This window comes from Salvelinus namaycush, chromosome 25 (assembly GCF_016432855.1).
Source record: "Salvelinus namaycush isolate Seneca chromosome 25, SaNama_1.0, whole genome shotgun sequence".
NCBI classification, from domain to species: Eukaryota; Metazoa; Chordata; class Actinopteri; order Salmoniformes; family Salmonidae; genus Salvelinus; species Salvelinus namaycush.
In genome coordinates this window covers 13908725-13923323 of record NC_052331.1, presented here as the reverse complement: position 1 = coordinate 13923323, position 14599 = coordinate 13908725, and the positions used below count along the sequence as shown (strand labels likewise).

Genomic DNA, 14599 nt, shown 5'->3' with positions numbered 1-14599 from the left:
ATCTGCATTTTCAAAGTGAAAGAAAAATGACTAAGAGATATAAGATGAGGATGTATTGATTGTGTGTGTCTGAACACCCCAAGAGTTAATACTTGGTGGAATCACGTTTGAACGCCATTACAGCTGTGCATCATTTTGAACAAGATTCTACCAACTCTTAGGGCAACATACTGTATACCCGTTGTTTTTGTCCCTAACTTTTGTTAGGAATCATTGATGGACAGCTATATTCAAACCTGGACCATTCAGGAACACTCAATACCTCTTGGAAAGCCATTCTGTCTTTGTCTTTGGCATAATTCCAGGGTTAAGTTTCCTGATGACTGAGGCAAACTTTTTACCTCGGCTTTGCTCCTTTCATATTTATTTTGATCCTATCAAACTTCCCAGTCTCTGTCGGTGACGAGCATAGCCATAACGAGATGCTGCCACCACAATACTTGAAAATACAAAGGAAGGGATCGACAACATTGCATTCACTCCACATTACTGGCTTGGATGACAGTGAAAATGTAAATTGTAATGTTAAGTATCAAGGACCCCAGTCACCCGAACAACAGCCTGTTCATCCTTGCTACCATCTAGAAGGTGGAGACAGTACAGGTGCATCAAAGCTGGGACAGAGAGACTTAAAAACAGCTTCTCTCTCCAGGCCATCAGACTGTTAAACATTCATCACTAGCCGGCTACCACCCGGTACTCTACCCTGCACCTTAGAGACTGCTGACATAGTCATTCAATGACTATGTGTACATTTGGGACAAGTCTCTGAATGTCCTTGAGTGGCCCAGCCAGAGCCCGGACTTGAACCCAATTTAGCTCGTCACGGCCCAGTACATCACTGGGGCTCTGCTGCCTGCCATCCAGGACCTCTACACCAGACGGTGTCAGAGGAAGGCCCTAAAAATTGTCAAAGACCCCAGCCACCCCAGTCATAGACTGTTCTCTCTACACCCGCATGGCAAGTGGTACCGGAGTGCCAAGTCTAGGACGAAAAGGCTTCTCAACAGTTTTTACCCCCAAGCCATAAGACTCCTGAACAGGTAACCAAATGGCTACCCGGACTATTTGCATTATGTGCCCCCCCCCAACTCCTCTTTTTACGCCGCTGCTACTCTCTGTTTATCATATATGCATAGTCACTTTAACTATACATTCATGTACATACAACCTCAATTGGGCCGACCAACCAGTGCTCCCACACATTGGCTAACCGGGCTATCTGCATTGTGTCCCGCCACCCACCAACCGCCAACCCCTCTTTTACGATACTGCTACTCTCTGTTCATCATATATGCATAGTCACATTAACCATATCTACATGAACATACTACCTCAATCAGCCCGACTAACCGGTGTCTGTATGTAGCCCCGCTACTGTATATAGCCTCGCTACTGTTATTTTTCACTGTCTTTTTACTGTTGTTTTTATTTCTTTACTTACCAATTGTTCACCTAATACCTTTTTTGCACTATTGGTTAGAGCCTGTAAGTAAGCAGCACGTGACAAATAAACTTTGATTTGATAGTCATTGAATACTGGTCACTAATGTTTACGTACTGTTTTACCCACTTTATATGTATATACTGTATTCTAGTCATTACTCATCCAATATAACTACTGCCATAAACACATTTTCTATTCATATACTGTCCGTACTGTCTATACACACTATATATATAAATACAATGCCTTTGGAAAATGTTCAGACCCCTTGACTTTTTGCACATTTTGTTACGTTACAGCCTTATTCTAAAATGTATGAAATTGATTTTTCCCTCATCAATCTACACACAATACCCCATAATGACAAAGCAAAAACTGTTTTTTAGAAAAGAAAATGTTTTAAAAATAGAAAACTGAAATATCACATTTACAAGCTTGGCACACCTGTATTTGGAGAGTTTTCCCCATTCCTTTGCAGATCCTCTCACGCCAATTAGATGGGGAGTGTTGCTGCACAGCTATTTTCAGGTCTCTCCAGAGGGAGAGGGTCTTCAGGGTCAAGTCCGGGCTCTGGCTGGGCCACTCAAGGACATTCAGAGACTTGTCCCAAAGCCACTCCTGCGTTGTCTTGGCTGTGTGCTTAGGGTCGTTGTCCTGTTCGAAGGTGGACCTTCGCCCCCAGTCTGAGGACCTGAGCGCACTGGAGCAGGTTTTCATCAAGGGTCTCTCTTTACTTTGCTCCGTTCATCTTTTCCTCGATCCTGACTAGTCTCCCATCTTCCCTCAATCCTGCCGCTCAATAACATCCCCACAGCATGATGCTGCCACCAACATGCTTCACTATATGGATGGTGCCAGGTTTCCTCCAGATGTGACGCTTGGCATTCAGGCCAAAGAGTTCAATCTTGGTTTCATCAAACCAGAGAATCTTGTTTCTCATAGTCTGAGAGTCCTTTAGGCGCCTTTTGGCAAACTTCAAGCGGGCTGTCATGTTTCTTTTACTGAGGAGTGGCTTCCGTCTGGCCGCTACCACAAGGCCTTATCGGTGGAGTGCTGCAGCGATGGTTGTCCTTCTGGAAGGTTCTCCCATCTCCATAGAGGAACTTTGGAGCTCTGTCAGAGTGACCATCGGGTTATTGGTCACCTCCCTGACCCAGGCCCTTCTCCCCTGATTGCTCAGTTTGGCCAGGCAGCCAGCTCTAGGAAGAGTCTTGGTGGTTCCAAACTTCTTCCATTTAAGAATGATGGAGGCCACTGTGTTCTTCGGGAACTTAAATGCTGCAGACGTTTTTCGGTACCCTTCCCCAGATCTGTGCCTCAACACAATCCTGTCTTGGAGCTCTACGGACAATTCCTTAGGCCTCATGGCTTGGTTTTTGCTCTGACATGCCCTGACAATGTCACGCCCTGGCCATAGAGAGGCTTTTATTCTCTATTTTGGTTAGGCCAGAGTGTGACTAGGGTGGACATTCTAGTTTCTTTATTTCTATGTTTTACATTTCTATGTTTTGGCCGGGTATGGTTCTCAATCAAGGACAGCTGTCTATCGTTGTCTCTGATTGGGAATCATACTTAGGCAGCCTTTTTTCCTTTGGTGTTTGTGGGTAGTTATCTTTGTTAGTGGCACTATAGCCCTAGTAAGCTTCACAGTCGTTTCTTGTTTTGTTTGCCATATTTTAAATAAAAGGAAAATCTACGCTCACCACGCTGCACCTTGGTCTCCTTCCAACGACGGCCGTGACAGAACTACCCACCACCAAAGGACCAAGCAGCGTGGCCAGGAGAGGCAGCCCCAAAATATTTTTTGGGGGGGGCACACGGGACGGTCGGCGGAGCCGAGGTTGGAACCAGAGCCAGTCGGGGAGAAGAAGGTGAACTTGGAGGGGAGAGAAGCAGAGACAGTTAAGGAGTTGCTGGTGAGATTGGAGGAGAGAGTTAGGAGAGAGCTGCTGTGTTGGTGCATGAGGCATGACATTCGCCCTACGGAGCGTGTCCTCAGGTTAATGTCACCTGAGTCAGCTCTCCATACTCGTCCTGTGCCAGCCCCACGCACCAGGCCTCCTGTGCGCCTCCCCAGCCCTGCACGTCTTGTGCCAGCTCTACGCTCCAGACCTCCAGTGCGGCTCCACAGCCCGGTGAGTCCTGCGCCAGCTCTGCGCACTGTGTCTCCGGTGCGCTGTGACAGCCCAGTTTGTCCTATGCCTGCGCTCCGTACGTGCCGGGCTAAAGTGGGCATTCAGCCAAGAGGAGCGGTGCAAGGTCTAAGCACCAGATCTCCAGTGCTCCCCCACAGCCCGGTTCGACCTGTGCCTGCGCTCTGGAGGTGCCGGGCCAAAGTGGGCATTCAGCCTGGAGGAGTGGTGACAAGGAGAAGCACCAGATCTCCAGTGCTCCCCCACAGCCCGGTTCATCCTGTGCCTGCTCCACGGGCCAGTCCGGAGCCTCCAACGACGGTCTCCAGTCCGGAGCCTCCGGCGACGGTCCACAGTCCGGGGCCTGCGGCGAGGCTCCCCAGTCCGGGGCCTGCGGCGAGGGTCCCCAGTCCGGGGCCTGCGGCGAGGGATCCCAGTCCGGGGCCTGCGGCGAGGGTCCCCAGTCTGGGGTCGGCGACGAGGGTCCCCGCACCAGAGGCGCCACCAAAGTGGGGGGAGCCAGAGGTGGAGCGGGGTCTACGTCCCGCACCGGAGCCACCGCCGTGAATAGATGCCCACCCGGACCCTCCCCTATAGAGTCAGGTTTTGCGGCCGGAGTCCGCACCTTTGGGGGGGGGGGGGGGGGGGTACTGTCACGCCCTGGCCATAGAGAGGCTTTTATTCTCTATTTTGGTTAGGCCAGGGTGTGACTATGGTGGGCATTCTAGTTTCTTTATTTCTATGTTTTGTATTTCTATGTTTTGGCCGGGTATGGTTCTCAATCAGGGACAGCTGTCTATCGTTGTCTCTGATTGGGAATCATACTTAGGCAGCCTTTTTTCCTTTGGTGTTTGTGGGTAGTTATCTTTGTTAGTGGCACTATAGCCCTGTTAAGCTTCACGGTCGTTTCTTTGTTTCTTGTTGGCGACATTTTAAATAAAAGGAAAATGTACGCTCACCACGCTGCACCTTGGTCTCCTTCCGACGACGGCCGTGACAGACAACTGTGGGAGCGTTCACCTACTCTGCGACTCACAAAGACACAGCGGTTGGAACCAAAAATCTCAAATTTGGACTCCTCAGACCAAAGGATTTCCACCGGTCTAATGTCCATTGGTCGTGTCAACTGTGGATCTTCATATAGACAGATGTGTGCCTTTCCAAATCATGTCCAACAATTTAATTTGACTCCAATCAAGTTGTAGAAACATCTCAAGGATGATCGTAAAAGGTCATAGTAAAGGGTCTGAATACTTATGTAAATAAGATATTTCTGTTATTTATTTTTAATACATTTGCAAAAAGTCATTATTTTTCAAAAAGGTTGTCGTTATGGGGTATTGTGTGTAGATTGATGAGGAAAAATACACTATTTAATCTATCTTAGAATAAGGCTGTAACGTAGCAAAATGTGGAAAAAGTCAATGTATCTGAATGCTTTCCGAATGCATTTTATAGTGTGTATATACAGTACCAGTCAAAAGTTTGGACACACCTACTCATTCAAGGGTTTTTCTTTATTTTTTTCTATTTAATACATATTAGAATAATAGTGAAGACATCAAAACTATGAAATAACACATATGTAATCATGTAGTAACCATAAAAGTATTAAACAAATTGAAATCTATTTTAGATTCATCCAAGTAGCCACCCTTTGCCTTGAATTTGAGCTTTGCACACTCTTGGCATTCTTTCAACCAGCTTCAGGAGTTAGTCACCTGGAATGCTTTTCCAACAGTCTTGAAGGAGTTCCCACATATGCTGAGCACTTGTTGGCTGCTTTTCCTTCACTCTGCGGTCCATCTCATCCCAAGCCATTGCAATTGAGTTGAGTTTGGGTGATTGTAGAGTCCAGGTCATCTGATGCAGCACTCCATCACTCTTCTTCTTGGTAAAATAGACCTTACACAGCCTGGAGGAGTGCTTTGGGTCATTGTCCTGTTGAAAAACAAATGATTGTCCCACTAAGCGCAAACAACATGGGATGTCATATCGCTGAAGAATGCTAAAGCACCCCCACACCATCACACCTCCTCCTCCATGCTTCACGGTGGAAACCACACATGCGGAGATCATCCGTTCACCTACTCTGCGCCTCACAAAGACATGGCGGTTGGAACCAAAAATCTAAAATTTGGATTCATCCGACCAAAGGACAGATTTGCACCGGTCTAAAGTCCATTGCTCGTGTTTCTTGGCCCAAGCAAGTCTCTTCTTCTTATTGGTGTCCTTCAGTAGTGGTTTCTTTGCAGCAATTCGACCATGAAGGCCTGATTCACGCAGTCTCCTCTGAACAGTTGATGTTGAGATGTGTCAGTTACTTGAACTTTGTGAAGCATTTATTTGGGCTGGTAATCTGAGGTGCAGTTAATTGTCGATTTCTGAGGCTGGTAGCTTTAATGAACTTATCCACTGCAGCAGAGGTAACTCTGAGTCTTGCTTTCCTGTGGCGATCCTCATGAGAGCCAGTTTCATCATAGCTCTTGATGGTTTTTGCGACTGCGCTTGAAGAAACTTTCAAAGTTCTTGAAATTTTCCATATTGACTGACCTTCATGTCTTAAAGTAATGATTTACTGTCATTTCTCTTTGCATATTTGAGCTGTTCTTGCCATAATATGGACTTGGTCTTTTACCAAATAGGGCTATCGTCTGTATACCCCCTTACCTTGTCACAACACAACTGATTGGCTCAAATGCAATAAGAAGGAAAGAAATTCCACAAAGTAACTTTTAAGAAGGCACACCTGTTAATTGAAATGCATTCCAGATAACTTCCTCATGAAGCTGGATGAAAGAATGCCAAGAGTGTGCAAAAGTGTTATCAAGGCAAAGGGTGGCTACTTTGATGAATCTACAATCTAAAATATATTTTGATTTGTTTAACACTTTTTTGGTTACTACATGATTCCATATGTGTTATTCTACAATGCAGAAAAAATGTAAAAATAAAGAAAAACCCTTGAATTAGTAGGTGTGTCCAAACGTTTGGCTGGTACTGTATATACATACATACATACATACATACATACATACATACATACATACATACATACATACATACATACATACATACATACATACATACATACATACATACATATACTCATTCACTCGTTCTGATATTGCTCATTGATATTTCTTTATACTGTAGTTTGTTTGTTTTTTGGAATATGTGTGTATTGCTAGATATTACTGCACTGTTGGAGCTAGAAACATTAGCTTATCTCTGCACATCTGTGTACACAACCAATAAAAGTTGATTTAATACTGCAAGACAACACCGCAAATACATTTTTGCCCTCAATTAAAAACTACAGGTTTGGGTCAAATCCAATAAAACACAACACAGAGTGAAACCCTTTGTACCTTCAAGTATCGTGGAGGCAGCATCATGTTATGGGTGTGCTTGTCATCGGCAGGGACTGGGGAGTTTGTCCGGATCAAAATAAATATGAAAGGAGCAAAGCCCAGGTGAAAAGTTACATTTAATAACATTATTTCACTTTTAAAATGTGGAGGTCCCTTTTTAGATTACATTTTAAGGCAGCTAAATGTGAAGACTACAATGTGTGCGTTTACTTTCACTCTGCACTATAAAAATTATAATTTGGTGGGTGATTATATTTGTCCTATTTCACACATGTACAAGTGTGTATTAATATGCATGTGTGTATTGGAAATGCGTTTTTTGCATGTCACAACTCTCCCTGAGAGACCCTCGGAGAGTGGGGTCACGGCGTTGCTCATTTATGTGTATGCGTGGTTTAACAGGCTCTTATCAGTGAGTAATAGCATTTTGTCTACACACAACTATCAATGGCTTTGTAATAGTTTGTAATCATATGGCTCCAATGGATGTAGCTTCACAGATTAACATATTTCACCTATTGAGTCAATGGCAGGAAAGTCTGAGCCAAAGACAAACGGCAATGTATTTCAACCTCATATTTGTTTTCCGTCGCAAAACGTTTTGCTACGGTGTGCCCTGATGAATATGACCCATGTTTCAGGTGCAGGGCAGAGCAGCGGATCATGGGTCATGTTCCACAACATTGGGGGCAAAAATTGATAATTAGAAGTATTTATGACACGACGGGGCCCCCAGAGGGGTGGCCTCCCCTTTCACCTCAAGCCACATTAAACAAATGCTGCCTGTCATCATCCAGAGTTGGACAAGGTTGGAGGGTTGGGGCCCCTTCGTTCTCCTCTCAGAGCTGCCATACGGAGCTGTGCTGGCGGGACAGACGCTGGGGTAAAGGGGGAGGGAGGGAGGGGGGTACTCTGTGGACCCCTGTGCCCCCAGCTGTCTGCGCCCAGCTAATGACTGGTCTCAGGGGGGCTGTTGTGGGAGAAGCAGGGAAATTGAAACAGACGCCATGGCTACATGTATGGCTCCTCTGCCATTCAAAACCACCCGGTGAGTAGAGGAGGGGAGAGCGAGGGAGAGGACTGGTGATATAGTAGGCTAGGCCAGCACTGAGTGTCACAGTCACTATATACTTTATTAAACCAGCAGCATCTATTAAGGTGCTATAATCAATAATCAGTCTTTGTTGTTTTTGGTGTTTTTGGTGTCTTTCCTCTAGAAATTTGTCCACGTTTGACTATTATCTATGTGAAATAAGATCAAGAACAATCGAAATGTAAATATTATTCTGATAATTCAACTAGCAGGTATACTGCAGGTATACTGGATGTATTGGTAGAGACACATGATGCATCGTTTTTTGATGTACATCAATGATAACTAAAAGAATCCCAAGCACATATGTATGCCTAATAGTGTGTTAGTTCCTATATTTGTGATCCCACTCTCCAACCTGGCCGCCTGAGGCCTTTTAAAGATCTCCAGTATCCTCCACTTTAACATCCTTCACCCCCTGCTGAGCCCATCCCACATCCCTCTCCTCCCTCCAACACAGCCCCATCTCCCGTAAGGTATTGACCAAATTAGGCCTAATGTCTGATGTTGTACACTAGTGGCTAATGGCACAACCAGCGACAGTGGTGGCATTAGAGTATGTGCAACTGGCAACAACAACAGCAATAATCCCTGATCCAAGCCGCCTTCTCTCTTGTCTACCGCCCTCCTCCCCTGCGGCTGGGAAGGTGCGGAGGGAAGAGGGAAGGCAAAATGAATGGCGTTTGCCACACTACAATGAGCTTTTGATGGTAGACAATGGAGGATCCTGCCTGCTCTCCACACGGGGTGGAGAGCAATATGGGGCTCATGGACTGGCCCCGACCCTCGCTGCCTCCCTCCCTCTCCCCGACCCCTGAGGCCCCCGGCCCCCATCTCTCCGAGGACTCATAATGGCATCCTGAGGGGGAAAAGAAGAAGGAAAGTGATGTCAAATGTCAGGAAACCAGAAAGATGGCAAGCTGACACCCCCCTCTATCCCTTCAGCCCGCTATCCCTCTCTCATCTCTGCCCAACGGTGGCGCAGGTTAATATCACATTTATAAAATACCTTACCAGAAACTAAGCTGGCTCTTAGCCCCCTGTCACTCACTGACAGTCATATAGAGAGCTTGGCCTGAGGCTAACCTAACTAACCATTTGTTAGCTGACCTGCCCCCATACCTGTCTGTCTTTCCTTCATCTGCTCTAAAGCCACAGCAGTACAGATACTTTTCGACCACTAGTATCGGAGTGCTGGGTTGACATCTTTTTCATTGTGATCACTTTGCGTTCGTTTGGTTGGTAGGAATTAACACTCGGGTGTTTCTTATAATACATGGTACATCATCACTAGTCAATATCTCATGAATCATAGCCTTCCGTCTTTCCCTTCTAGAAATCCAAATGTAATATGTTTCTGTTTGTGTATTTACACAGTATGAAACATCTTGTACGTAACCTGTCAAAAGTATAGTTGATTATGGTTTCTCTTACTGATCAGTGATTTTCTACGTCTTTCCACAGCCAACGGGATGGGCGAGCCCCTAACCTGCAGCTCTGGAGTGGGCAGTGCTACCAGTCCCAAGCTGGAGCCTCCCCCCTCACCTCACGCCAACCGCAAGAAACACAGACGGAAAAAGAGCACGGGCATCACCAAGCCAGACGGGCCGTCTACAGGCAATGAAGGTAAGCCAGAAGTTAGGCTAGGAGTTCTAGAAGACACTCGTTCTGCAAACTCGTCAAAACAATCTAAAACGACTCAGAAACAGTCTGCAACAATAGAGAAACATTCTAAAACCAGTTAAAACATTCTGAAACAGCAAGCTTCCTGACAAAAAGGTGCAAACTTAGTACATCTGGTTAGCATACCTTATTGAAGTGCATGTCTATGTATAGTCGCCCCTAATGTTCTCCAGTCTTTAGCCATAGTGTGAACCAACCGCCCTGAGCTCCAGAAGCTGTGGATCTCTCCTCAGCTCAGCAGGGGAGTGGCAGCCACCCCTCTGCCCAATTAATAATGATTCTCCAGTCTGATGATGAATGGACAGCTCTAATTGGATGGCATTGTGAAAACACAGTCCCATCTCTAAGGCCATAAAACTGATGTCACTGGAGCCAGAGATGATCAATCAACATGATTGATACGCTGCATAGCAACAGCATTGGCACCGACGCCTCCTTAATGACGCTTAGTATTTATAATCATTACGCTTTTATAATGGTTTCACTGACACACGCCCATTCCAGTTTGAATGGGACCACTGACCACAACGTTTCAAGCACGGATCACCAGCACTGTTGTTGATATGTTGGTAAAGTAGTTTCAATGTCAAAGATAGGTTAGTGTGGTCATTGTGCTTCTCTATCTCAGATATTTGGGCCTGTCTTGGATCGTTCTTACCCCTTTTTTTCCATAGGAGTAGAGAGGAATGCTTTGTATTGATTTGACAGTATTTAACGTACACTGAGAGTACAAAACATTAAGAACACCTGCTCTTTCCATGACAGACTGACCAGGTGAACCTAGATAATCACCTATGATCCCTTATTGATATCACTTCTTAAATCCACTTCAATCAGAGTAGATGAAGGGGAGGAGACAGGTTAATGAAAGACAAAATATTGAAGTACCTTTGAGTGGGGCATGGTAGTAGGTGCCAGGTACACAGGTTTGTGCCAACAACTGCAATGCTACTGGGTTTTTCACGCTCAACAGTTTCCCGTGTGTATCAAGAATGGTCCACCACCCAAAGGACATCCAGCAAACTTGGGGGTGTGCAACTCAAAATTATATATACACTGAACAAAAATATAAACACAACATGTAAAGTGCTGGTCCCATGTCTCATGAACTGAAATAAAAGATCCCCGAAATGTTCCATACGCACAAAAATATATATATATTCTGCTGTGCACAAATTTGTTTACATCCCTGTTACTGAGCATGTCTCTTTGGCCAATATAGTCCATACACCAGACAGGTGTGGCATATCAAGAAGCTGATTAAACAGCATGATCATTACACAGGTGCACCTTGTGCTGGGGACAGTAGAAGGCCACTCAAAAATTAGCAATTTTGTCACACAACACAATGCCACAGATGTCTCAAGTTTTAAGGGGTGGTGCAATTGGCATGCTGACTGCAGGAATGTCCACCAGAGCTGTTGCCAGATAATTGAATGTTAATTTCTTTACCATAAGTCGCCTCCAACGTTGTTTTATAGAATTTGGCAGTACGTCCAACCGGCCTCACAACCACAGACCACGTGTATTGTGCTGTGTTGGCGAGCGGTTTGCCGATGTCAAGGTTGTGAACAGAGTGCTCCATATGGTATGGGCAGGCATAAGGTACGGACAATGAACACAATTGCATTTTATCGATGGCAATTTGAATGCACAGAGATAACGTGAAGAGATCCTGAGGCCCATTGTCATGCCATTCATCCATCACTTCATGTTTCAGCATGATAATGCACTGCCCCATGTCGTAAGGATCTGTACACAATTCCTGGAAGCTGAAAATGTACCAGTTCTTCCATGGCCTTCATACTCACCGGACATGTCACCCATTGAGCATGTTTGGGATGCTCTGGATCGACGTGTACGACAGCGTGTTCTAGTTCCCGCCAATATCCAGCAACTTCGCACAGCCTTTGAAGAGGAGTGGGACAACGTTCCACAGGCCACAGTCAACAGCTTCTATGCAAAGGAGATGTGTTGCGCTGTATGAGGCAAATGGTGGTCACACCAGCTAGACTGGTTTTCTGATCCACGCCCCTACCTTCTTTTTTTTTAAGGTATCTGACTATACAAATGCATAACTGTATTCCCAGTGATGTGAAATCCATAGATTAGGGCCTAATGAATTCATTTCAATTGACTGATTTCCTTATGAACTGTAACTCAGTAAAATCTTTTGAAATTGTTGTATGTTGCGTTTCATATTTTTGTTCAGTGTGTTTTTTCCTAAGTAAGCTTACCCACAATGCCCTGTATCATCCTGAAAGAGAAACCAAACAAGATTTTAGACCCTAATGGACCAACACTATCAGAATCACTCCAATAATGGTCTTAGGGGCTTGAATGAGGGATGGCTATCATTAGGGACTTGGGAAACTGGGTGGATTCACCTCGTCACATTGCATTGAGGGAATCATTAGTGGACATTAGCCCGTCTCAACGTCCGTCCCAACCTTTAGATCTGTTCCATATACAGTAGCTTGGAATCATTGAAATGTGTCCACGTGTTTTAAAATTACGAACTTTCTGCTATAAATGTGGATAAGTGATCATAGTTAGACCTGTAAATGCTGTTCAGCATGTGGTGTCAATGGAAACGTGCGGATTCAGAAAGTTTTGTTCTCCGTCAAAGAAGCACGTTTATTTCTTACTTTTTTTTTTTTTTACCTCTCTCTCCTTCTCTTCTAAGATTTTCTATTAGCATCAGCTTGTCTGTTCTACTGAACGCTTCCGGAATACAGACATATTGCTTAAATATCGAAATCACTCAAGTGTAGGATGCAGGTTGTGTCTCTTGAATGAAGGGGAGAGAGGGAGGGAGGGAAGGAGAGGTTGGATCCTTGAATAAATTGCTATCAGTTTATCTCATTTACAGGGAAATCAGAGCCCTGGAATACAGTCCAAAATACAGAGCGTTTTAAGGTGAGCAATCAGTTTTGTCAACATAGGAAGAACAGGATGTGTGAGGGAGCCTTGAGAGGGTCAGACACACTGAGACATCTGACTGCCGAAAAGGTACTTTGCGCATCTGCCCAGTGTCGGCAGTTAACTTTTTGTTATTCACATAGAACAGTTTTAACTCCGATTTGCTTCGTTTAAATACTCCAGGCCACAAGGTGGCAGTAGGTTGTTTGGCTTGTGCCTACTGTAGCTAACTAATGTTGCTAGCTAGCTAGAATTTGTAGTAAGCCCTTGTTGATACTAACCAGATGGCCACAACTAGATAACTAGCGAAGCTAGCAACATTATAATAATAATCACAATGGATTCATTTTTGATTGAAGCAGCTGCCTGTTAGCTATGTTGTGCTAGATGACGATTCTAACCGTTTTAGCTAGCGTTAGCTAGCAACCAAACTGGCACTGGCAGTATGGGATAATGGAGATTGAATTTAAGGATCTTCTGCATCTTGCTAGATAGCTAGCTTGGTAAAGCATTTAATGTTGTGTGCATTGTGCTGCATTCACCACCCCATTCATCTATATGAAGTGTGTGTGTGACTGCCTGGCTCAGTTAGCAAGCTAACGTTAGCTAACTAACTAATGAGCATGCACATGATCAAACTGAACCTAACAAAAAAATATTTTTTCAAGCACAAAGCTAGATGTAAAAGATGTAGATCCATAAAATTTTCATGCAGCTATATTGTTTTAGTAAGAACAATTCTGATGAAAAGGTGGTGGATTACACTGGGAAAAGTGCCCATTTGTTTAATCTTTCTTGTCACTTCTGTCAGCTCCCTGACATGGAGGTTTGTGCTCTCTAATTGTCAAGTTCATTGCATTGCGATTCTACACGTAGAAACGGCAGGTTTGTCGTTAACAAGTCGGTACACAGCATGGACTCATTTTATTCTAGCAAGAGAAGGAACGGCCTACTGTTTTATACCTATCAGCAGTCCGATTTCTCAGTGTGTCTGTACCATGAGCTGTAGCCAAGGAGATATCTTAGCCAGGCAGTTATGTATATAAATTAGTAGGGCAGGGAAGTTTTCCTGACCATGTGATATGACCAGGAAAACCACTGAACCTTAATTAGACTTCAATTTGGCTCCACAGAGTTTTTCCATTGAAAAACGTGTGGTCCCTACAAATAACAGTAGGGCATACTTCCTAATTCCGTTCCCTATGCAAACCTTCAATTGAAGAGAGAAGAGACAGACTGGCAAAGTTAGCACAGAACCTTGTAGATCCATCTAAGAAATGTGGGGTTCATTTTGGGCCACTTTAGTCAGGAAAGTAATTTCTGCATTGTGAGTCAATTGATTGAAAGTCGAGTTGTTCCTATGTAAGTCAAGAGCAGTTCCAATGGCATCTAGCTTTCAACGTATACATCTCCAAATCAGTATTGTATAGGTGTGACATGCAGAGGCAGCAATGTGAATTCTCTTTGCTGTGTTGGCTGCGTTTCCACTATACGCTTTCCTCAGAGGAAGTGCACAACGGACACAGCCCCTAATATCCTAGTGCACTGTCAGAACCGTGTGCAGTGTAATGAACTTCTCATGTGCTTAAAGAATGATGCAGGATGCATAGCGAGACAACTGACAGCCCTTTAATGTGCTTCTCAGCAGCCGCCTGGCATCGGGGCTCTCTGTACGCGCCACTCGCACACCGTTCGCATGCCACCTGCCTAAAAAACCCACTGGAAAATCGATGGGCGATAAAGACTTGTGTTCTGGGGGAGGCCCTTCTGATTAATGCAGACTGTCAGGGAGGGGAGCTTCATTAATGTATTTCTCTTTTAAAAGAAGGAAGGAAAGTGTATCAAATGTTCATTATTTGAAATGGGGGGTTCAGCGTGTTCAGTGGGGAGTGGCAGCAGAGATGGAGGGAGAAAGATGGGAGGAAATGAGGAGAGAAGGAAAGGAGGT

At 44.7% G+C, this 14599-nt stretch overlaps 1 protein-coding gene across 1 annotated transcript in view; it reads left to right on the top strand.

Annotated features, from left to right (window-relative positions):
* Positions 1 to 14599, top strand: part of LOC120020277 (arf-GAP with GTPase, ANK repeat and PH domain-containing protein 3-like) — a 241098-nt gene that overhangs the window by 182496 nt on the left and 44003 nt on the right. Inside the window, exon 13 of the mRNA XM_038963827.1 lies at positions 9511 to 9672. Within this exon, the coding sequence (XP_038819755.1) occupies positions 9511 to 9672 (162 nt within the window). The remainder of the gene's footprint in view (positions 1 to 9510; positions 9673 to 14599) is intronic.